Genomic DNA, 23,427 nt, shown 5'->3' on the forward strand with positions numbered 1-23,427 from the left:
TCATAGTTCTGGGTTTCTGTCCATGACTGTCAGTGTTTGAGGCCTTCATTTATTATGCCATGCTGCATACATACAGAAGGGCCCCAGCTTGCAGTGCACTGCTCCATTTGTGTGACATGTTTGAATACTGTTGATGTGTGTGTGTTTGGCAGTACATTGTAGAGCTATAAGGAAAAATATATACATTCACCCTGCGAGATATTCCCAGTATCAGGAGCAAGTAAGGTATCTGATATATTTTTCCAGTGTCATGAGTGAAGGAAGAGAAAGAACAGAAGTTTCTTTAGTTAGGTGCACAAAATCCTCTATAACTCATCACTTGACTGAGCATATATTGAAACCATCCTTTTAAAACATAACCTTTATTAACATGTTTAAAAAAGCAAAATATAAAATAATAATGTGCTCATAAATAAAATGTAATCTTGATAAAATGAGCTGGATGCACTAGAATCTTATACCTATATATCACCCTGATTCATGGATTATATGGTATGAGGGTTAAAGTTAAGTTAACCTGCAGGTGTATGGAGGGGTCAATTGAATATATGACCTGCAGTTGCAAGAGATGTATTAAACTACTTGTTGAATCTGCACATATATATGTACTTAAAAGTGTATATGGTAAAGTTCAGTCTGTTTGATAGCAGATCTTGAATGTCTGATTAGATAAGGTGGGATAGTATTTTACCACCTATCTCCTTTTATGCCTGTTAAATGTTAAATTAATCAGAGTAATAACATCAGTCCCGTGCAAATAGGTAATAGAGTGATCAGCATGGACTCTATCTATCAGTAGGTCCTATTGATCTAGTCTAAAGATTCTCGGCAAGATAGCGCTCTTAGATGCAAGCGAGTTATGGGGTGTGACTTGCTGACTGCCTCCTAATCCCTTCTATCTTTGGATTTATAGGGGTATAACCTGCATTAACAAAACTCCTTCAAGTAAATTGATTGTGTGCATCCAGCGGTAACGCCGACGCGCGTTTCGCTGTGTTGCTTAATAAAAAAAACAGGTATGTTACTGTTATTTTGTTACTAGGTTTTAACTAAATATTGTTTTGGAACTTGAGCATACCATATGTTACACTTGTTATTTACTCTAAACTTTTCGCTGTTTAGGCCTAGCGAATGGAGGCCCCAATTCTCTCCACATTCACTCCAGGGAACCCTTGATCCGGCTCTTACTTGAGTTCAAAGCTTTTGGTAAGCTTTCTTCCCAGTACAAATAAGTATTCATGGAGTTCAAAACACATATAAACCTTGACTTACATACAGTGCATAAATGATTTATCAGCATTTTTGTCAAAATAGCTTTCCACCCCGATGGCTCCTTCAGATATTCAACATCAGTGTCTGGTAGAAGGAACTGTAATTTTTTAAAACCTTTTTCATAGACATTATTGGTGGCAGATGGCTGCACAAGAGATCCTAACCAAGTCTCCCCAGTACCTCACAATGTTAGATCACTTGTAATCATAATCTAATTTAAGCTATCAGGTCTCTGCAAATGCTTGATATGGGAACAAGACAACAGCAAAACTTCAGAAAGCCCTGCAACAAACAATTTTTTGTAGTAAAATTGTTTTACTCTAAATAACAACTTTAGTTGAGTCACAACATGTTCCTTAGTCACACAGTGTAAGATGTTATCAAGTTATGATGATGACTGCCATATCTAGTATGCAGCTGCTTCAAGATATGTTTGTGTATCTTGTTGCACGTTAAATGTATCTTGATGGGGCACCATTCCAACACACTATGTTGCGTTGCATGTATCTTATGATAAGTGCATCTCAACACAACCACCTAAGAGTACAATTTTTTGTGACCCACATTTATGTGTGCTTTGGGGCCACAAATTGCACTCAACTCTACATAAGTGCCGATGTGTATATATACAGTTAATAATGGAGTGGCTATTTTCAAAGGTTGATGCACTTTTTTTGGTTCAGGACATATGTATGCAACCCTCATAGTAATGTAGACTGAAATTTAGGGGTCTATTTAACATAGTTGATAAAGTTGAAAAAATACACCAGTCCATCAAGTTCAACCTATGAACTTAAAGTCCAGAGAAAACAGTCGTTGGCTATAGCAGGACTTCAATTAATTTATCAAGGGGTTAACACAGCTTACCTGTTCTATAGTGAATAATGAAGCTGAAAAGTTCTAGATTGATCCCCCCCGAGTGAGATCAATATGCACATGCACGGACATTAGCTGCAGAGCCGATTTCACTTGCTGCATTTGCCGGCAGAGTTAGGCTGTTGCTGAAGAGGAATTGAGGATTCTTCACCCTGGCTACCAGACCAGCCTTATCATAGTAGATAGCAGCATGATTGTTACCACTGATAAACAATGAATACACTCCCTTAGTCTTTTATATAGTTATGTCTGGGTAGAAAAATATAATGTCTATTAACTCTCTACTGTCCCAGGGTTTTCCGGTTACTGAATGGTGAAAAAGAATATAGTCAGTCTCTAATGAAGCTTTGTCGCAGTCTCTAGTAACAGCTTTCTGACATTCAGGGGCCTATTTAACAAAGGGACAAAAAAATCAAATTTTTACTGGTTTTAGGGCTTCCCCTTATTTAACAAAGTGATAGCTTTTGCAAGGGCTCTCTGGTGAAGGCTTGGAAGCTTATTTACCGTGCTTTCACGATCCTTACCTTCTCCCCATTCCAGTACCGCTGGCACCAGCTCTGACAGCGAGTGCCCGATACTTCCAGGTTTCGGCCGATCACATGACCGAGTCGAGGTGCAGGGGATTCAAATGCTGGCTCTATTTAAACTTATCCATGACAGTGTAGCAGTGTCAGAGCAACTGGTTACTATTCCCTGACTCCCTGTGAATTCCTCCTTTGGACCTCTGGTTCCCCAGTGATATCTCCTGTGTTGGAACACATACTCATTAACCTCTTGTGTACCAGTTCCTGGCTTGCCTTCTGACCTTCCTTTGGATTATGTACTGCCCTTGACTGCCAGTGAACCAGTTCCCGGCTTGCCTTCTGACCTTCCTTTGGATTCTGTACTGCAATTGCCCGCCTGTGTAGCAGTACTCCCAGCGGTCCTGCTCCTACCCCAGTTCTGCCAACAGCTTTCCCATTTCTGTGTTACACCTTGGGGCAGTCAAGAGGGTTGCTTTGAGTTCCTGGCAGTGGAGCCCATTCCGCCTTGTGGCGGCTCTTGGTGAAAACCGGGGTGCTCATTATACTTCTGCGCCTTTGGCCAGCCATTATCAATCTTGACTAACACTAGGAATCCAGATCTCCTTAGAGTGATAGTTACACATGGACAGCAATGGTGCAAGTACCACTGTTGTCCTCAGGGGCAGACTGGGCAGGGGGGCATCTGCCCCCCGGCCAGTCCCATAGAGGGCTATCTTGGGCTGGGTCAATGGGACACCAGCATTTTTGTCCTTTAAAATAGGCTGCTGAGTTGAGTCTTGCCCCCCGGGCTGAACTTTGCCAGCCCCCCCCCCCCCCCCCCCCCTGGTTATCCTCCTACCGCTATTCTTTGTCCTCTTACCGCTATTGCCAAATCAGGATGGCGATAGCAGTTGCTCTGCAACAGAGAAAAAAGTTTTATTATTGAAATAAAGCATTTTTTCAGAAATTAAATAAATGAAAAATAATATATTTCTTCCTATTTTTTATATTACTTTTATTTTATATCGAAGGTGTAATTGGAAGCCCAAGTCCAAAGCATTCTAGTTAATCAATCCCCTAAAGCACATTTTAATCAACTATAGATGGCAATGGAGCACAGGAATTCCAGCAACGACATCAATGGCGTACAGCCAGGTCTCAGGGCAGGGGAGGGCTGGCAAACTTTAGCCCGGGGGCAAGACTCGACTCAGCAGCCTATTAGGAACATTTCAAAGGAGAAAAATGCAGGAGGCCTAGTGACAAAGTCCAATGAAGTACACTATTTGACTAAACACAAGCCAAAAATTAGGGGCTTATTTAACAAGCATTAGCCGTTTTCGGGGGACCACCGCAATTTTAAGTATCCCCTCTAATTATAACTAAAGGAACGCAGCAGATATCAGAGGAATCTGCTGCTTTCTCACTGTTTTCGAATGCAAAAGCAGTCCCCATAGGTTTTTTTGGGGACAAGTTATTTTACATAATTTAGCAAGTTCTGAAAATCAAAGATTTCCGATACTTGTGCCCCATGGCTAATGTCATCTAAAGAAGGCTGCAAGAGAGAGCAATACAGTAGAGGGATCTTCGGATCCCTCACGACATCTTACCTGCTCTCCCCTCCGGTCACTATTGCAAAGGTGGCCACTTTGCGATAGTGACCATAGAGGAGATAGGTGTTCACCTGGACAGCCGTTTATCATGACTATTGTTCCGGCAGAACACTTTTAATAAATGGTTACAATCTTTCATTCCTTATGATTGTGATAAGGGCAGCACGGTGGCTAAGTGGCTAGCACTTCTGACTCACAGCGCTGGGGTCATGAGTTCAATTCCCAACCATGGCCTTATCTGTGTGGAGTTTGTATGTTCTCCCCGTGTTTGTGTTGGTTTCCTCCAGGTGCTCTGGTTTCCTCCCACACTCCAAAAAATATACTAGTAGGTTAATTGGCTGCTATCAAAATTGACCCTAGTCTCTCTCTATCTGTCATCAGGGACTGATGTGAATGAGTTCTCTGTACAGCGCTGCAGAATCAGTGGCGCTATATAAATAAATGGTGATGATGATGATGAAATGATTGTGTCAAAAATTCTCTGGTTCATAAATAGGCCCCATAAAGAGTAGTGTGCTGTGGTGTCCAACAACCTTGTTAAAAGTGGAACAACAGAGATCTAACTTTTATGGGAAATGATGTGCAATCTAATCATCATTACCATATTTATAAGAAAGAAAAACAATTACAAAGTCAGAAAAACATAAGTCTCAAAATAAAGATGTAAAATGCAAAAGGTCCTTTTCACAAATCTGAACATAATTTACGTAACTGTGGCATAAGAAAGTATAGGGCTGAAAATGTTGCCCCATCCCCCAATGAGTGTGGTGTTGATCAAGATGCATTTCATTCCTTTGGCATAAAGGGCTCTCATTCTAAGTTTAGCTGTCCGGATGTTACCTGAGACTAATGTGGAAGCTTCTTTCCATAACCCAATAATCTGATGCTTTTAACATTCATGGTACAGAAACTAAAACCCTGAAAGGACTAGCAATTATATAGTATATATTGTATACTGTTTATATATTGTAGTTGTGTGCTGCAACTTAAACTACAAAGAAATATACACTCATGCAAACACAACATATATATATATATATATATATATATATATATATATATATATATATATATATATATATAAAAAGATATATATATATATATATATATATATATATATATATATATATATATACAGATAGATTGATAGATAGATAGATACTGTGTATATAGTCTATATGTTATATGATATATAAGCTAATAAAGTGAATGGGGCATTAAGTCAAAGAAAGTGGTACTGGATTATACTACATTCTTGTGAGCAGTCACTTTCAGAGACAGATTTTCCAAAGTAAAACAGATAGGATTTGTTTTATTTTAGATTTATTATTTAGATATAATTATAACTATTAAGGCTGTGTTTCCCTTTCTCCAGTGTACTTGACGGGCAGCTGTTTTACAAGTCCTGATTTTATGCAAAACTGTGAAAACTGGCAAATGATTGAGGATGGGTAAGAAATGCTACACGGACTAACCATTGCTTCTCTACCATTTAGGGCCATTTATTCAAGCATAACTGCAAAGTACAGACATTGTTCCAAATGTATGTGCAGTTTGCATTATAGTGTATCTTAAACATTATCCTGTTAGTGTTAGATAATGGCAAATAAAATAACCTCTGAACATATGCACAGGGTATTAAGATCCCAGGAGATATGCAGCAGGGCAGGGTGTAAAGGTTCACACGCACTGGCAGATCCAACACTTGACCAAAGCATCAGACAACTGGTTCTCTCTCCATATTGTCACACATACTGTGTGTGGGCATATTGGACAGATCCAGACATGTGGAACTTGAGTCATGTGTTGGCAGTCATTCTGTGCTGACACATGCTGCTGTTTACAACTTAGTATGGTCTAAAATGGCCCACAGTGTGTATGGGCACATTAAGGTTGTAAGTGCCAGTAAGTGCCTTAAGCTTCAGATGCATGTAGGCTCTTTCTGACCAGTATAAACACGACATTAAATAGGGTTAATTGATATCTGTGGGGACCTACACATGAAAAGCAGGAAAGAATATTAACTGCAAGAATATACTCTTTGGAGCATTTAATGCTACTAAGGTCTGTCTCTGTATTCTGTATGTACTTCTTTCTAGTTTACCAAAATCCTGTCAAATAAGAGTATAAATTAGTCTCCACTCAGCCCCAACTCTTACAATTATCACTATTTCAGGTCACTCTAAAATAAACCTCCATTTATTTCAGGTGACCCAATAGTACCTGTATAATGTAGATATTATTCATGTGTTTGTCAATATGCAACCAAACTGTAGTGTTGTTACACTAGCTCTCTTTTCTTAGTACACCAAACATGATTTTAATTATTTTTTTTGCATTGAGATGAGTGAATCCAATGAAGCCTTCTTTGAACACTGGATAAAGGTATTAAGATGGACTAGTGACATCTCGGAACAAATTTTAGGCATTTCAAAACTTTTTTTATTGAATATCTGTGTTCATAGAAACTATCATAATTTATAAAATTGCCCTGCCCCTGGAATAAAGTGTATTGTTGTAGAACCTTCAAAACTTTTGTGGTACTAGGATATGCTCAAAATTCTTTGTATTAAAAATATAATATAATATATATATATATATATATATATATATATATATATATATATATATATATATACACACACACACAACCTGAATGAAAAGGGCATTATGGATAGTGTCCGGATGGTTAGATTTCTTGTGCATTGGATATATTTGTTGTTTTGTACCACAGCTAATTTACACAATTATTTCTGCAATCTTTAAATTCCTTGCTGATACAGCTGACCTGGTGTAAAGATTGCAGTAAAAATGCTACAGATAATTTTACATGATTAAAAAGAAGTGTGACCATTGCCTGGATTCTGATGTACCCATGGAGTATTTAATGGAGAATAAGTGTACCAGTGTATGAATGAGAAATGTTAAAAAAATAACATTTGTATCTCTCTTAACTCCCTTCATTATTGGAGTTTACACACTGTTTCTATTTTATTTGTTGGTTTCAATGGTGGATGGGTGAGGTCTTAATTACTGTACTATGATTATGTATATAGTGGCACACTTATTTTTTTTCCTTTAGAAAAAATGATGATGATATGAAAACTATTGCATCCTCTATTTTGCTTTCAAATAAAAATATATATATTAATGTCCTACATATAGTAAGCTATCTAGTGAGGGACTTTTGTTCTTCTATTATCCATCTCACGTGGTGGTAATGACAGAACTAATATCCACTTAGATGAAAGAAAGATGTCATTTATATATTCGGGTTTTCTAAGTGTATTAGAAGATATTACACTATGTTGCCTTTTTTTTTTTTTTCTTCTTTTTTATAAACTGTGGAATAACCGATGTAATCTCTTCCCTGTTGGATGAACTTTGAGGGATTATTCACATTCAAAGACCTTCTCTGTTTTGAAGAGAATAGACCAAACACTATCATAAGAATGACTTTTATTGTATAAAGAGGAATTGAGACAAACTTGAAACAAACTTATAGTATGGTCTCTTCCAATTGAGATCATATTAGATCATATATTTATTCATTAGATTCTATTATGTGTTTGCTGTATTTGCACCTGTGGTTGACATAATATTTGTATATTTATATATTGTTTCACACTGTGGCAGCATTACAAAGGAGCCGCTGCTAAATGAGAAATATTCTGTTTCTAATGTCCTCGATATGGTTGCAAATGTCTTGATTTTCGATGAAAGTTGATACCTTTAAATTATCACATGACCCACAAGTTATACTCATCCCCCATGATTCGCTTTGGTATTGGTAATGGGTGGACATATCCAGAGGGCGGATGGAAATAATCACTCTGGATGCAAGTAAATGCTATGCTGTGCTGCCTGTGGATAAAGCTATGTGTGGGACTGGGACAATGCTGAACACTACAAAGGAATAAGGAAATAAAAGCACATGGAAGCCCCCCTCTTCTGTCACACTCTAGGTCAATGTCACTTAAAACGCTCTCAGGGTGACGTGTGAATCCCATTCAGGAAAAGAAGAATTTCCCATCTGCATTGCCTTCATTTCTGGGGATAGAGACCGGGGCTGCAACTCTGCTCAGCCGGTGCCAGTCAGACTGACAGCTCGGCACCTGGCAGAAACTAGCAGCAGCCATGCAACAGGCGGTCAGCGAATACAGGGCGAGCTCAGAGTGCTTGAAGAAAGTGACCCAGCCAGATCAAGAACCAAAATACGTGGAAATACCTTTTTCTGCAGAGAAGAGAGGGGCCAGTAAAGCCGGGGTCACCGTCACAGTGAGTGCACTGACATTAGGGAGGACTGAGGACATGCAGGAGGATGAGATTACTGGATATGACTGTAAACAGACCTCTGTAGGGGCGCAGAAGTTCAGCTGGACAGCAGAACAGAACTCGGGAGATCACCTAGGTTCACCAGCAATGGTATCCAAAGTACCTGGCGAGCTCCCAAATAAAGGGGGCAAAGGAGAACTAGAGGAAAGATCAGAGGGCACCGTGTTCTACCCCTCCTCCCGTGCAAGTGAAAGTGACCCTCCGATCACTGTCGACATGCCCCATCAGGGATGCGCCAACGACGAGGCGCACTACATCACCACCCACGAGATCCAACTCTGTGAGGCTGACCAGGACCCGGATTACCCGGACTTTGGGCTGGCCCCCTCCACTTGGAGTGAGCCGGTGGACAGCGCCCCCTGTACCTTTTTGGAGTACGCCTCGTTTGACAGCCAGGGAGGGACCCCGACAGATGAAGACTGCAGCTACTACTTGAGCACAGCCAGTGATCCCAATCCCACAGACAGCCTAGGAAGCACCGAGCTGGTCAGCACTTATTCGGAAAGCGATACCTCCCCGATCAGCAGCAGAAGCAGTACCAGGCTCGCCAGTCCGGACGAGTCCAAAGCCGGGAACCCCGCAGGGCAGATCCTCCTATCAATCAAAACAGCATCCAAGGCTATAAATGACCCTAGCAACATCCAGGCAAAGCAAAACACCGCCCCTGCTGATGCCAAGCATGAGATAGACATGAGCTACTGCGTGTCCAGAGCCACCGAGAGCAAGTCAGCTTTCAGGCAGCAGCAACAGCATCACTGCTACCCTCACCCCCAGGCAACGGATGCGCACAGACTGGTGGCAATACCTGCACGGCTGCAGGCTCGCAGTGGGGTCCATGCAGACATCTCAAGCGGGGCTTCCAGCGCAGTCAGCGAGCTAGACGATGCTGACAAGGAGGTGCGCAACCTGACCTCTAGAGCCTTCCGCAGCCTTGCTTACCCATACTTTGAAGCCATTAATTTCAGCTCTAGCGAGTCCACGACCTCTTTGTCGGACCAAAACATAGGGATAAACAGTTGGTCTACTTACCTGGACTGGAAAGGAGCGTCCTTCCTCTCTCAGAAGGCAGAGCAAACCCTGCACCAACACTCAACCACTACTTCCAATTTTGGGTTAAAGAAAATAGGCAAAGATGCGTCAAAAGAACAGGTGTATGTGCAAGCCAACAAGTCTGAAACAAAGGCATTTGAGCTTGTTGTCAGCGAGGTTGCCGCTGAGAAGAAGGCACATCCAGCATGCGCCTCCAAGCACATTCAATCAGGGTCCAGAGTTGTAACTTTAACGGAGACCCTAAACTTCAGCAGCAATGTGAAAGCGAATGCTGCAGGGAATGAGCGAGCCAGCAAGCCCCCTGATCATGCTCCAGGCTCAGTTTGCACGGATGGGGTTACAGAGGCACTGCCAAGAGAACCTGTTACGCACGAGGTTAGCAAGCTCACCAGCACTGTAGCAGAAGCCATGGAAGGGACTCACAAATCGAAAATTGCTTCCAGCCTTCTCAAAAATGTAATTTCCAAAAAAATGCAGCGGGAGCAGGAGTTTAAGATGGAGCGAGGGGAGATCACTGACACCTCCCAGAAAGTTGTCGCGAACTCGTCCAAAGAAACGGAAGAATCCAAGGACAAAGGGATACAGAGGCAGAACTCCAAGTTTTCTGAGACAGGTTCCGATTTTACCCTGGTCAGTAGTGAGGATCTTGGGGAGTTTTTCGATGTGAAATCTGGGACACCTAAAGATTTCACTGCAGTGGATGGCAATACAAATAAACAAATGTCTTCCCTCGAGAGCCACCGTGAAGAAGCCATCTGTGAAATGAAGAAGAGTGCTTCGGAGACCATGAAAGGGATTTTCCTCCGTAGTCAAAATAGTGCGTTTAGGTCATGGAAGGAGAAGGAAATTGAAAAGATGGAAAAGAAAATCGAGGAGACAGTTGCTAAGGCAAGAAAAATAAAAATTCCACTGGAAAGGGACTGGAAAGCAGATTTAGAGGAGTTATCTACAGTTAAATCTACCAAAATGTCTCGATTGTATGTACCTGGCATCCAGCATACACCTAAAGAGAAGCAAGTGGAGAAACAAGCTACCAAATACTCTGTGTCTACCTATGCCCACCAGAGTTGCTTAAGCCGGAATGACAATGACTTTAAAAGTGAAAAACTTCATATCCTTCAGGCTTCTGCAAGCAGAATGACTCCCAGGGTCACTCCCAAACCTCAGGAGATAAAACTAAATCTAGGATTATCCAGCCAGAATAAAGACAGTCCTTTTAATATTGCCAAACTGTTGACCCCAAATTTAGCATCCAGTGCTGCCATTCTTTCAAAGGCAGCAGAAGACCTGAGAAATCAAATCCCATCCAGGGCTGAAGTTCTGGAGAAAATGCCCCAATTCCTGGTGAGAGATGTGAGAGAGACCAAACCCAAAGTTCAAGGTACCATGCACCAGGTGAGGGATGTTAGAAAACTGCTTAAAAGTTCTTACAGCCAAGATGCAGGCGACAGTGACAGGGGAAGTGTAATGTCAGACCACAGTGCCACTGATCAGAAATCAAAGGTGTCTGGGGCATCCAAGACATCTTCCTCACTGTCTCCAATTGTTATCACCTGCCAGGCAGTGAAAAGTAAAGAGGATGGTGAAAATGATGAGATGGATATTTTGTTGGAGAGAGAGAAGGGCTTGTCAGCTGCAGAAACCGTTCTGGTACACAGAGCTTCAGGCAGGCTCCCTGTGGCCACCATAGCACCCAACAAAACAGGACCGAGAATGCCTGTGGTGAAGATTGTGTCTAAGGCGTCCAAGTGGAAGCAAGAGAAGCCAAAGGATCCAGAGATAAAACCAGAGCCCAAATCTCCACAGTCACGGGCGGCTCTGGAGAAGCTGACTGCTGCAGTGAAAACTATGGAACAGCTCTACGTATTTGACAGGAAGGAGTGGAAGCGCAAAGATGAGCCATCACTGCTCGCAGGAAGCCATGTCCTTTCTCTCATTGCTTGTGAGGAGGCATCTGGGGAAAGGAAACTGGTACCAGCAGAGGAAGTTAAGACTGGGGCTGCTATGATTGAGGATCCCCGGAAGGCAATTTTTCCTCGAGTCTCCAAAGCCCCTGAGCCACTTGGACGGCGAAATTCTCACCCAAGCCTAGAAAAGACCCCCCAAAAGCCACCAGCTATAGAGAATAAGGTGCCACCCAGGACGTTCCAAGTGTCTAGGTTTCGAGAAGGGAAGAAGCAGGGACAGCCAGACAAGAACTTGCCCAACAGAGGGACCAGCAATGTTAATGTTTTCACAGTGAGTGCTGCCCCGACCAAGAGCAAGCAGGAGAGCTTGGAGTCAGCTCTAAATACAAAAAACAAACGACCACAGCCACCCACTTCCCTCAAGATCCCACAGATATTTACAGAGGAGCCCAAAAAGGCTGAATCAGCAGCCCCACAGCCTCCTTCCCTAGTGCGGAAAGCCAGCGCTGACTTTGAGAACTACCTCACCATTCCGGTAAAAGTAGCTGGGGAAGGGAAACCACCGTTAACCTCAAGTGTCCGTGAGCCACCACCCAACAATAAAGAAGTCACTACAAGCAGCCGAGAGACTAGTGGAAATGCTCGAGAAACCAATGTGAACACCAGAGAAAACACTTCAAACACACTAGAAAACACTGCAAACCTCAGAGGGCCCTCCTCTATAATCCGCGAAGCTGCAGCAACTATCCGAGACTCAACAGCAGTGGGCACTCTCCCAATCTTCAGCAGCAAAACCCTGGCCACAAGCCCCAAGAGCCCCATTAAATTGCCCAATGACTGGCGCAGCAAGGTGAAAGAGGGTGTGCAGCCCACACGGGCAGCATCGGCAGGCTCGGAACCCCAAACACCAGACTCTGTTCCTCCAGCTACAATTTACCATCATCCTCTACCACCAATGGCAATGGCAATGCCCAGCACCCAGGGCCCAATCTATTACTCCCCGCCTTTGCAGTCAGCTGCCCCTGCTGAGATGTATCCCCAGACCCAGCGCAAAATGCTGGTGGACTTAGCCACAGGCCAGTATTATCTAGTGGATACCCCAGTGCAACCTATTAAAAGGAGGCTCTTTGACCCTGAAACTGGGCAGTACGTGGATGTCCCTGTGCCTCCTCCTCCTGTTACCCCTGTACCCTTTCATATGCCACAACTAGCCCTTAGCCCTGGTGCATATGGACCCGCATATATGTTTTATCCTGGGTTTTTACCCACTGCTTCAACAGCTGTCCTTCCTCCTAACACCATGCAAACACAGCTCTCCAACCCAGGCAGCGAACACACCTATGAAATGCCAGTGGTGGAGGGGTCACTTGCAGGGGATTTGGGCTACTCCGAGAGCCCATATTACTTAGCCACAGGTACTGCGGCCGCCAGCACATCAACTGGACAGTCCACTAATATTAGAAGGGGATCCCTAGGCTGCACAGATGGAAAACAGGTCATCAGCATCTTATCCCAGCCTGGGCCCAGGATTGTGGCTCCACCTTCCTTTGATGGCACAACCATGCGTTTTGTTGTGGAGCACAGATGAAAATCCAGGTAAATTTGTTATCACTAAGGTTTTGTCAGCTTTTGACTCTCCAGTGTTGTTCAATTATAAGTCCATGCATCCTCGGATTTGTATTCCCACAATAGCAGGAGTGTCAGATGTTGTTTATTTCTGCTCTAAATACACACATAACTCCAATACATTCTATTCAGTTTTTCTATTTATACCATTACAGCTATAAAGTATTGGAGATATGCCATTTTATGTATTAACAGTCAGTTAATTAACTAAATTATCATTTTACTTTATTTGAACATTTGTGTTTCACATGGTTTGCAGACCCCTCTTCCCTATATAAAGCATTATTTTTCCTAAATTCATTTATATATGCTTAGTTTAATCAGTGTAATGAGACACGGTTTTTATTGTAAGCTTTTTATTATTGATGGATTATTTTTATTAGCAGTAGTAGTAGAAGCAGTAATAGTATTAGTAGCAGTAGTAGTAGTACCAGTGTAATTATTATTATTTGAACTTTAGATTGATAATTAGATTAGACTGGTAGAATACTGACACCCAAAAATGTTGAGAATTACCAAAACCATGCTGTAAAATATCTAAAGGCAAATACTTCTGTGATAAAGCTATGACAGATAAAATCACAATAATACATGTTCAAAAATTAAATGTTTTTTTACATTATCATGTAAGACATCTAAAACAATTTTGTGTAATTTCTAAAAATAAATCAATGCAAAACAAAGATACATTTTTAAACTAGAAAAAACCTGAAATGTGCACTAGTTGTAGAGTTTGATATCTATGGTTTAAGAACCGGACTCTGTAACTTTGTAACTTTTTTTTAAACTCTGTATTTTTCCAGAGTTTGTATTATGATCTATGGTGAGCTATGTTACTGTCTATTTAAACCACACTAGGGGCTAGATTTACTAAGCTGCGGGTTTGAAAAAGTGGGGATGTTGCCTATAGCAACCAATCAGATTCTAGCTTTCATTTATTTAGTACATACTTACCAACTTGTTTCCGAGAGAGGGGGCGTGACTGGAGGGCGGGAGGGGGCGGGACAAGGCCAATCGCGTTATTTTGCCCCCCCCCCGCGGAAACGTTATTTGCGTCACGGGGGCGGGGCCAAAATGTCTCGGTGTGAGATGGGGATGCGGGAGAAATGCCAGCTTGCCCGGGAGCCCGGGAGAATGACCCGAATTTCGGGAGTCTCCCGGACTTTCCGGGAGAGTTGGCATGTATGATTTAGTGCCTTCTACAAAATGACAGCTAGAATCTGATTGGTTGCTATAGGCAACATCCCCACTTTTTCAAACCCGCAGCTTAGTAGATCTAGCCCCTAGGACTTTATTTGTACTTTGTGTATAGCATGCAATTTGATAAACACCTCCTTCTCAATTGTGTTGACCAATTTAAACTAGTACTGACTGCTGGTGGTCATGTTGAGGTGCATAGATACCTTAGACAAGGGGACAAAGGTGATGATTGTCATTCATTCATTCATTCATTTACAGTTCTGCTCCCCATCCAGTTGAAGGAAAAATGGAGAAAAATAAAAAATGAAATTGCTAAAAATAAGTAAATAAATAAAATACAAAAAAATATATAATAAATTATAATACTTGTATCTATGTACCTGAACCCAGCAATAATAGGAAACATTTAATGCAGAATATATATTTGACATTGCCATACATGAGAGACAAATAGGTTTACATTTTTAGGTAAATATCCGGGGTCAGACAATATCAACCTCCCCTCATTCAAAGTGTGATTTGTCCTCCTCATTCCCTCAATTACTGGTATTCAATTTGACCTTGCAGAAGACAAGTTGCAGATTATACATACATACATACATAACTATAAATATGTTATATATATATATATATATATATATATATATATATATATATATATATATATATATATATATATATATATAAAGCAATAGCTAATTTTTCAGTATCTAAAATTTTGCAATGTAGATTAAACAACTATTTAATGATAACAGTAACTGCAGTCCTCTGGTTTAGGCCTTTAGCACAACATGTTTACTTATAAAATGATTCTACGGCAATATTAGAATATTTAGAAACTTTTGCAGTTTTCCAAACATTGTCAGGAGTAAATGGAAATCATTTTCCTAACATGTTCAGTTTAAATATATTCTAAAACTACATAAACTGACTATACTGGAAAGTTTTTTTAATGTACGCTAAACTTTTCAAGTTAATGTAATCCTTTAGAAAAGAGCACAGTTCTGAATTTCTCCCCTCTACTGTCTCATTTGCACTATGTGACCCTAACACCCGTCATGTGCCATCTGTTTTATTGGCATTAGTGAAGGTTTAGGGCTAGTGTTTTTTAGTGGTGCTTATTTGTCAGTAATAGTATAAATATTGCATTTAGTGGAGTGATTATCATACAACTGTCCTACACTGTGTATGCACTGAAAATGTCTACTGAGTCTTGTTTATTTCTGGTGTGAATAAATATCAGAATAAAAATAATCAGATTGTAAAGTGTGTACCTCAATTGTATATTCCTGTTGGCAGTGAGTTTCCTGCTGGTTTGATTACATAATATCCTTTTTATGTCTGTGTAATGCTTAATCCACCAGTTATTAAACATAGAAATAGTCTTATAAAACAATGTAAGTATAAAAAAGGCAGTTTGTAAAAATGGAAAATGAAGATACAAATATACATTATAAAATGTTACATTCTCCTGTCATCCATATATAACCCAAACAATCTCCATTGCAGTTTTTTAAGTACTATAAGCATCTAACTTTCAATTCTTGACCTCTTGATGTTAATAGTACTAATATTCACAGAAATGTTGGTTTAACATACTGGGACTTATTTATTAATCATTATTTTCCTGTAAATACCCCAAAAACTGCCATTTTCGGGGAGTAGATGCAAATCTAAGTATACAGTAAATCTATTAATAGTGCATTGCAGCAGATATAATAGATATTTGCATTGCATTTTTTTTCAAAATACATAGCAGTCCCCATAGATGTCTATGGGGACTTCTATTTAACGCAATTTAACAAATAATGAAAAGCCATTTACACATACATTAATGTACGCTTAGTTCAGACTGGTGTACATTATCGTACGTGTACATTTTCAGCTCTGCTCCTATGGGGAGAGCATTGCGGTAGAGGGATCTTCGATCTTCGGATCCCTCACCGCATCTTACTGCTCTCCCCTCTGGTCACTATCACAAAGGTGGTCAATTTACCATAGTGACCATAGGAAAGATAGGAGAGCGGTCTTTGCAGGAACAGCAGTTTTTCGTGACTGCTGTTCCTGTTGAAGTTTTTTTAATAACTACACACAAACTTTAAATCTTTATCTTTGTGATAAGGATTGAAATGGATCATGTTAAAAACACGGACCTCAATAAATAGGGGCCACTGACTTGTCAGTAAAAGCAATGCTGGATGTCAGCAAGCAATATTTTGATAATGTATCACCACAATTGTAATCACTATAAATCAATGAGAGAAGTCTAATGGACAGTTCCCAAAAGTGTTATCTTTATCACTTCACTATAATCATCAGGAATAGCACCTGCTGACGCTAATTGCATTCCATAATAATTTTAAATCCTCCCGGAGCTGCATGACTTTCTCTGTGCTTAATTAATGACAGGCAATGTCTTGTTGAAACATAAGGAGACTCATTACTAGTTGTGACAAGAACCTGTTAATGAACAGCAATGTACAGTATAGTACGCAGAGAGTATTTTATGTCATCACCTGTAGTTTTCACATCTCCGCCACTGTCACACACAATCAACGCATGTTTCTGAGTATACTAACCTTCAATTAATCTTCCCAGTACAAATGTTCTGCATTAGATACAAGGTGACTTATTGCGGTTTTAAGGCCTCTGACTCTTTTAGGGCCGGCATGGCCCCTATGGCTCAATTTTCTAGTGAGCTTGAATATATCAACCTGGTGATAAGCATAAGCATAAACATAAACATATTTTGATGCCCTCACTTTATCTTATATTTCTGTTAACTGAAATATTTATTGTCCTTACAGTGAACATCTCTTTGCTGATTCGGACCGAGTTCCACATAGCGTCAGAAGATGTGGGACTTGCACAAAGTTTGCTGGGCATGAAGAAAGCCTGCTAGATAAGCTTTGTATCCGTGCTGTGAATCAAAGTTGAGAGCCTCTGAATAATAGTAATACATGTCAGAAGAGGCAGTGGAGAAGGCAAAATCACAGCGAATGGATTGTGTGAGTTTGGGTTCTTAGAACATAACGTAGTTAGCCATTGAAACCTGGAGTGGCCTTCTAATGAATAGAAGTTTTGATAAGTTTTTATGTGTTTTTTAATACATTGTTTGAACTTTGCATTACTGCCAGAAAATGATCTGGATCTCTTTTAGGAAGCTTTGCTCTCAGAGGCATTAATGCCTTCATTACAATCATTTTTTTTTTTGTGGCTAATGGTGTTGCCTTTCAATGACAGTAAGACAACAATATTTGTTTCTTTTATTATGAAAAAGAAAAAGGACAATCCCCCTTGTAGGGTTTTACTACGCTACATTCAGAATTACCGTGCTACAATATGTCATTATAACTACTGGAATGTGTTTGAGTAAGTCATTTTATATGAGCAATACCTGCCTCACATTATGTAGTGCCTTACTGTATGTAACATTACCTACAATACTGCTGCATGCATGAGATTAGTAGAGCTGGCTGAATATTGTATGTGTGTCATATATAAATATGTCTATAATCAATGCCACTAAGCACTTTCTCAAGCAATTCGACTCCTAGTTCCTCATGTACAATCAACTAAAACATACAATGCACAATACTTTCTATAAATGATTTTCTAATGCTGTTCACAAACATAAAAAAAGGTTAAGGAGCTTATATCAATTTGCTCATGGGGGGAAAACATGTTCCTAAGTATATCAGAAATCTTGTGAGAAAGTCTATTCAAGGACACAGACAGATTAATTTTGGAGCCTAATTACAATTGATACTTTGCTGTGAGATAGATAACAAGGTAATATAGCACAATGTAATATTTTGAGTGTCTCCATTGTAAAATGCATTTTAATTTTTCACTTCAGATGTAGTCATATTTAACAAATAATTTGATCAATCATATAAAACAAGTATTGTCATAGTGGCCTCTATTATGATATACCTATAGGAGGAGTAAGAAAAAGATAATTGTATTACAATAGCACCTTTATGTTTTCTGTAACACATGGGGGTCTATGACGGTGCGATCAGCCATAAACCCAGAGAAAACAGCTGGCCTTCGTACAACTTATGAAGTGGTTTTTGGATTATCGCAGTCCCCATAGAACTCTTTGGGGAATGCAATTTTAGCAATTTATTACGCAGCAAACAGCATTACTTTTTGCTGCAAACAAACAAAATCTCAGGATGACGTTAGCTTACCTATTAGTCTATGGTTTCCACTGAAGCCAGGAATGGCTTTGCTCTACGTAACCCCAGGTCAAATCTTATGTGCGTACTTTAGCCGTCCATGCGCATTGCACCTTTAGCATTCACCCGGCAGGCCTAGGCTGCCAGCGAACTGTAAAAACTCTTTGCATAGGGTTGGGGTCTTCGCCCAGACTCCTTAAGGAACCCTGACATAAAATATTGTAGCAGTTCTGCATTATGTATCGCTGCAACTTAATTAAGTCATGTAGAAAAATTATTGTTTGATGTATTATTTATCATCTTCCACATTTTCTTTTCGTTAATTATCATTTCCTATTGCAGATTGTAGATAAGAAATTATTTTTCAGGACAATTTAGCATTTTAGTTCAGCCGTGACAGGATCTTCGAGAAATGACTGTGCCAGTAAACTGACTCACCCAGGCACACAGTGTTTTCACAAAAAGCCTTCCTTAACTGCTCCATTCCTGGCTCTGTGTATTGCACAGGCGCAGATTCAAAATTTAATTACCAGCAGGCAGGGCCGGATTAACACGAGGTCTAACTGGGCTACAGCCCAGGGGCCTCGGCCATCCAGGGGGACCTTGAAAGTGCTCAGCAGCATTATTGATTGGGCTGGACGCCTGGACGCCCCCAGTACGATCAATGCTGCTGAGCCTGTCACTGTAGTCCTTCCACGGCGCTCAGTAATCTCCTTACTGAGCAGATATTGTGAGTCTCACTCTCACGAGATCTCCTCAGTAAGGAGCTTACAGCACGTCGCGGAAGGACAACAGTGACAGGAGAAGGAGGTAAGCGCTTGGGGGGGTGGGGTGGCTCACAGGGGGAACCCTCACGGGGAATTGGAGGCCCTCTTAGCCCAGGGGCCTCCATTCCCTTAATGCGGCCCTGCCAGCGTGGCTTTAACCATAGGTAATAGCTGTAACACCATCCTCAGAGGGCATTAGCACTTAGAGGCGAGCAAAAAGCTACGCATCTCGGAGCTTGATAAAATGCCCAATCACTGTAGTGGACGCCAGAGATATCAGAGCTATATCTGGCATCATACGGTTGAGAAATTTCTCCTACGAATAGTACCATTTTCACAGGATTTAAGGATTTGATAAATAGGGTTCTGAATGTGGCTACTTATGAAAACTGGTGCAAAGGAAAATATTTCAGTAACCATAGAGATGTTTGCTTTCTTCTAACTTGAACTACAAAACAAAACAGAATGTGATTGGTGCCAGCGCTAGCTCTGGGAATGCCCTAGGCGGTGCCCCCCTCCACAACCTTAGTAAGGAAAAGGTGAGGGTGGCATCCTCTGCTCCTCAGTGGGGGGGAAGGGAATTGCTTGGCTCATAGCCAAGAGCCATAATCCCAACCTATCAAAGACACAGAGGAGCAGCATCTGGCAGCTTCACCAGTCAGAAGCTGCTGGCTGGTTCTCCTCCATGTCAGCAGCTGGCGCTCTGTGGTGGACCGCCACTTGGGCATTAAAAGCACTATATAGTTGTATCTGTACCACCATATTGTACCACTATATGTTGCCCTGTGAAAACATATTAGAATTAGGGAAAACAGAGAGAGGAGATAAGTTGGAAATATTCAATATTAGAAGTAACTCAGTCTGAAGCTGATTACTACCAGGGTACAAGAGTAAGAGTGAACTCAAGATTTCTAGGTTGTAAGTTCAAGCAGAATGTTGGCAAATATGATTTTATAGAGTTGGTAGCGACAGTTAGGAAATGTGGTTAATTCCCTTTGTAAAGAAAAAGCCTAGTAAGGTCTATTCACATATCCATTTTTAGCCACATGTGAGACTTGCGCTAAACACTGTGCAGCGAATGAAGCCATGTTGAATTGGGCTTGGTTCAATGTCTTGTTGGTCTTTATCAATGAATGGATCATGTTTCTATGGCAGTCAATTTATATTTTGGTATTTTATGTTGGATAAAAACGACCATGTGAACTGGGCCTAAATGTGCTTTTGATGTTATGTTTTGTATTTTAGACACCTGTTAGAAGTATATAGCAATCAGACCTTCAATGGTCCAACGATAATGTAGGTACATCATTAAATTGCATAACTTTCTCATTGTACTGTGTATGCATCTCTAGTATGTCAAACCAATAATAATTTCAATGTGCTGGTATGAGAGTTAGTTTTGCTCTAATATCTCTTATGGATGGAAATTCGAAATGTGCTTCCTGCAGCATAGATATTTTAGTGAAATGTACGTGATGCGGTTTCTACCTTAGCAAGGGGCCTAACATATCTGTACCTGGAAGGTACATAACTATATAGATGTATATGGCGCCCTTGCTGATCGCTAAACTTTGTTTTGTTTTAGTATTACTAATGTATATGAAAGATTTGCCATTTTCTAGAAAGCAACAAGGTATTTTATGTTGCCATGTGGCATTTGAACTGCTGGGCAGTACAGGAAATAACTCCTTCAATACTTTGTAATTTTTACATTATGAGTAACATCTGTTATCTGTGAATTTCAGTCATATATTTGTATGAAATCGGTGCTCAGTGAAAACTTAACTTTACGGTTTACCAAGTACAGATACCTGTCAGGAAATATCTTTTTTTAACATTTTGTTTGCCATATAGTACAAGAGTGGCGCTTGCCATTTTTATAGTTCATTAGTTATTGTGAAAACATGATATGTGGGGCCAGCATATGTAGTTGTGTGCTGAAATGTTATCATATACCATCATATTTTATCACTTCTAAATGAGCTGGTGAGTCTAGTTTAAATCTCTCAGCTTTTTACTTCTGAATTAAGGGTCCCTGAGGGTCCATTATGAAAAGATAGCAAGGTGCAAATGGACTTTCAAATAAATAAATAATTCCTGCAAAGAGGTGCTATACGCAGTAAAATAGTTAATCAAATAAAGAACATGCATTTAACACATTACTGTCTGCTGTGGTCTAAACTTAAGAAGCTTTGTGGGTCTCATTGAGTGTTGGATGCAAGTCCATTTGCTTAGTGTAAAATATGACTTTCACTACTGCACTTGCACATAAAAAAGACTACACTTGTATCTGTAAGCATGTTGCGCATGTGACTTACACTTATAAAGGCGGATCCGGGGAGGCAAGGGGCGTGCTAGGATCCGGGGAGGCAAGGGGCATGCTACAGTAGGCCAAGTATGATTAAGTATTCAAGGAGATGCAAACAACTTAGACCTGAATGCAGATACGCATGTCAGGAAACATGTCAATTGTGAGTGCTCTACCCCATGAGTAAGAGACAAACTGGTACTAATGATGATCAGCTGAGATGTGTCTGACTAAACATACTATGTAGAATGTGTCTTTTTTTTCAGACCCAGTTTACGTCTGCGGTTTTGGCTGAAATTGCATCCAACTCTAGATAAAGCCCAGTATCTGCTTTTTCCCAAATCTTTAGAATATGTTATCAGATTGTTTATACATCTCAAATGCTTTGATACTTTTAGCTTTGCTATACTTCAGATCAGTGTTGGCTAACCTGTGACACTCCAGGTGTTGTGAAACTACAAGTCCCAGCAGACCCTTCCAGCAATAAGCTGCTGTATATTGACAAAGCATGCTGGGACTTGTAGTTTCACAGCACCTGGAGTGTCACAGGTTAGCCAACACTGCTTTAGATGAAGCCTGTCACCAGACCTGCCACCATTAATTCATATAAAATATATAGTAGTAATTTTATCTAATTCTGCATTTGAGCATTAGTATATACATTTTCTTTACTTTACGTTTTTATTTTTTCTTATGTTCACTGTTGATGCTTCAGGCTTTATCTTGTACCCCAAGCGATATGTAAATGCTGACTTGCCTGCTCTCAAAGCAGGAGAGCAGGCTATAGGCTGTCTTCTTTTGTCCAATTCTGTTCTGAGAACTTGCTTGTTTCGGAGAATAATTGTGCTCATGTTCCTCACTGCTAAAATATATCAGTTAGCATGTGGATTATTTTGGTGCAATGACTACCAGGTTATTCCTGAATATTCATGCACCATCATCAATACGGTGTATGTTGTCAGGTTACCTGATTGAGTGAGGAATAGAACGTTTTATATTAGCATATGTTATTTAGCTAGATACAAATTCTGCAGGAAAGCATGAACATTTATAACAGAATTTTATATTTATAGTTAATATTCCTTGTACTACTTTAATCAGCAATTCTGTTCAGTGATATCACTAGTAGTGTGAAGTTCAAATCATGTGCTGCTATGTAGTAAAACTCAAACTTGAAGTATTAAAAGACATTATATACATTATCATGCAGTGTTTGTGTTGATGTTTTAACCTCTCTTGTAACTTAGCACACATGTTGCTGTGGCAACACATTGATCATGATCATTGGTGTTCAGGTTACATTGTGGTTTTATTTTTTTTGAATGAACAGTATGTGGTTTGATGGACTGGGAAAGTTCTAAAGCATTTTCAAAAGGAAACTTAAAGCTAAAACATAATTTGCTTTATGTAGAAGAGCTTCTAGTAGCATTTATAGATGTATACATATGTCATAACTGAATATATGCCAGGCCAATATATGCCAAACTGTATGCAGTTTGCAAACAAAACAATTTATTATTTCCACACCATGTTTCCCTGTTTTGTAGTTCTAGTGAAATCATCACTGCTCATTATTCCTGATATAAGTACAGAGCATGATTGTAATGCATGATCGTTATTTTAATACCAATCAGGCCATGGGCATTCGAAAGGCGGCAAGGGGTTAATCCAGCTTAGGTGGAATGTGTCACATGATTATCAAACCACAGCTCTGGTTCAAACTTGTGCTGCCATTCCTATAAGTTGGAATTCCCACATACTACACCCTATCAAAGACCCTGTAAAACAC

The 23,427-nt window shown here is 40.3% G+C and overlaps 1 protein-coding gene across 1 annotated transcript; it reads left to right on the forward strand.

The window, feature by feature from the left end:
• Nucleotides 1-8,095: 8,095 nt before the first annotated feature.
• C1H4orf54 (chromosome 1 C4orf54 homolog) lies at nt 8,096-22,840 on the forward strand. The gene is made up of 2 exons (XM_075201243.1): nt 8,096-13,149; nt 17,187-22,840. The coding sequence occupies exon 1, from the start codon at nt 8,399-8,401 to the stop codon at nt 13,139-13,141; it is 4,743 nt and encodes a 1,580-aa protein (XP_075057344.1). The 5' UTR covers nt 8,096-8,398; the 3' UTR covers nt 13,142-13,149; nt 17,187-22,840.
• The last annotated feature ends 587 nt before the right edge of the window (nt 22,841-23,427 follow it).

The sequence above is a fragment of the Mixophyes fleayi genome, chromosome 1 (genome assembly GCF_038048845.1).
Source record: "Mixophyes fleayi isolate aMixFle1 chromosome 1, aMixFle1.hap1, whole genome shotgun sequence".
NCBI lineage: Eukaryota > Metazoa > Chordata > Amphibia > Anura > Limnodynastidae > Mixophyes > Mixophyes fleayi.

Bases quoted from the DNA above. Each gene is read 5' to 3' on its own strand.
- C1H4orf54 (XM_075201243.1), top strand. From the start codon at position 8,399: ATGCAACAGGCGGTCAGCGAATACAGGGCGAGCTCAGAGTGCTTGAAG.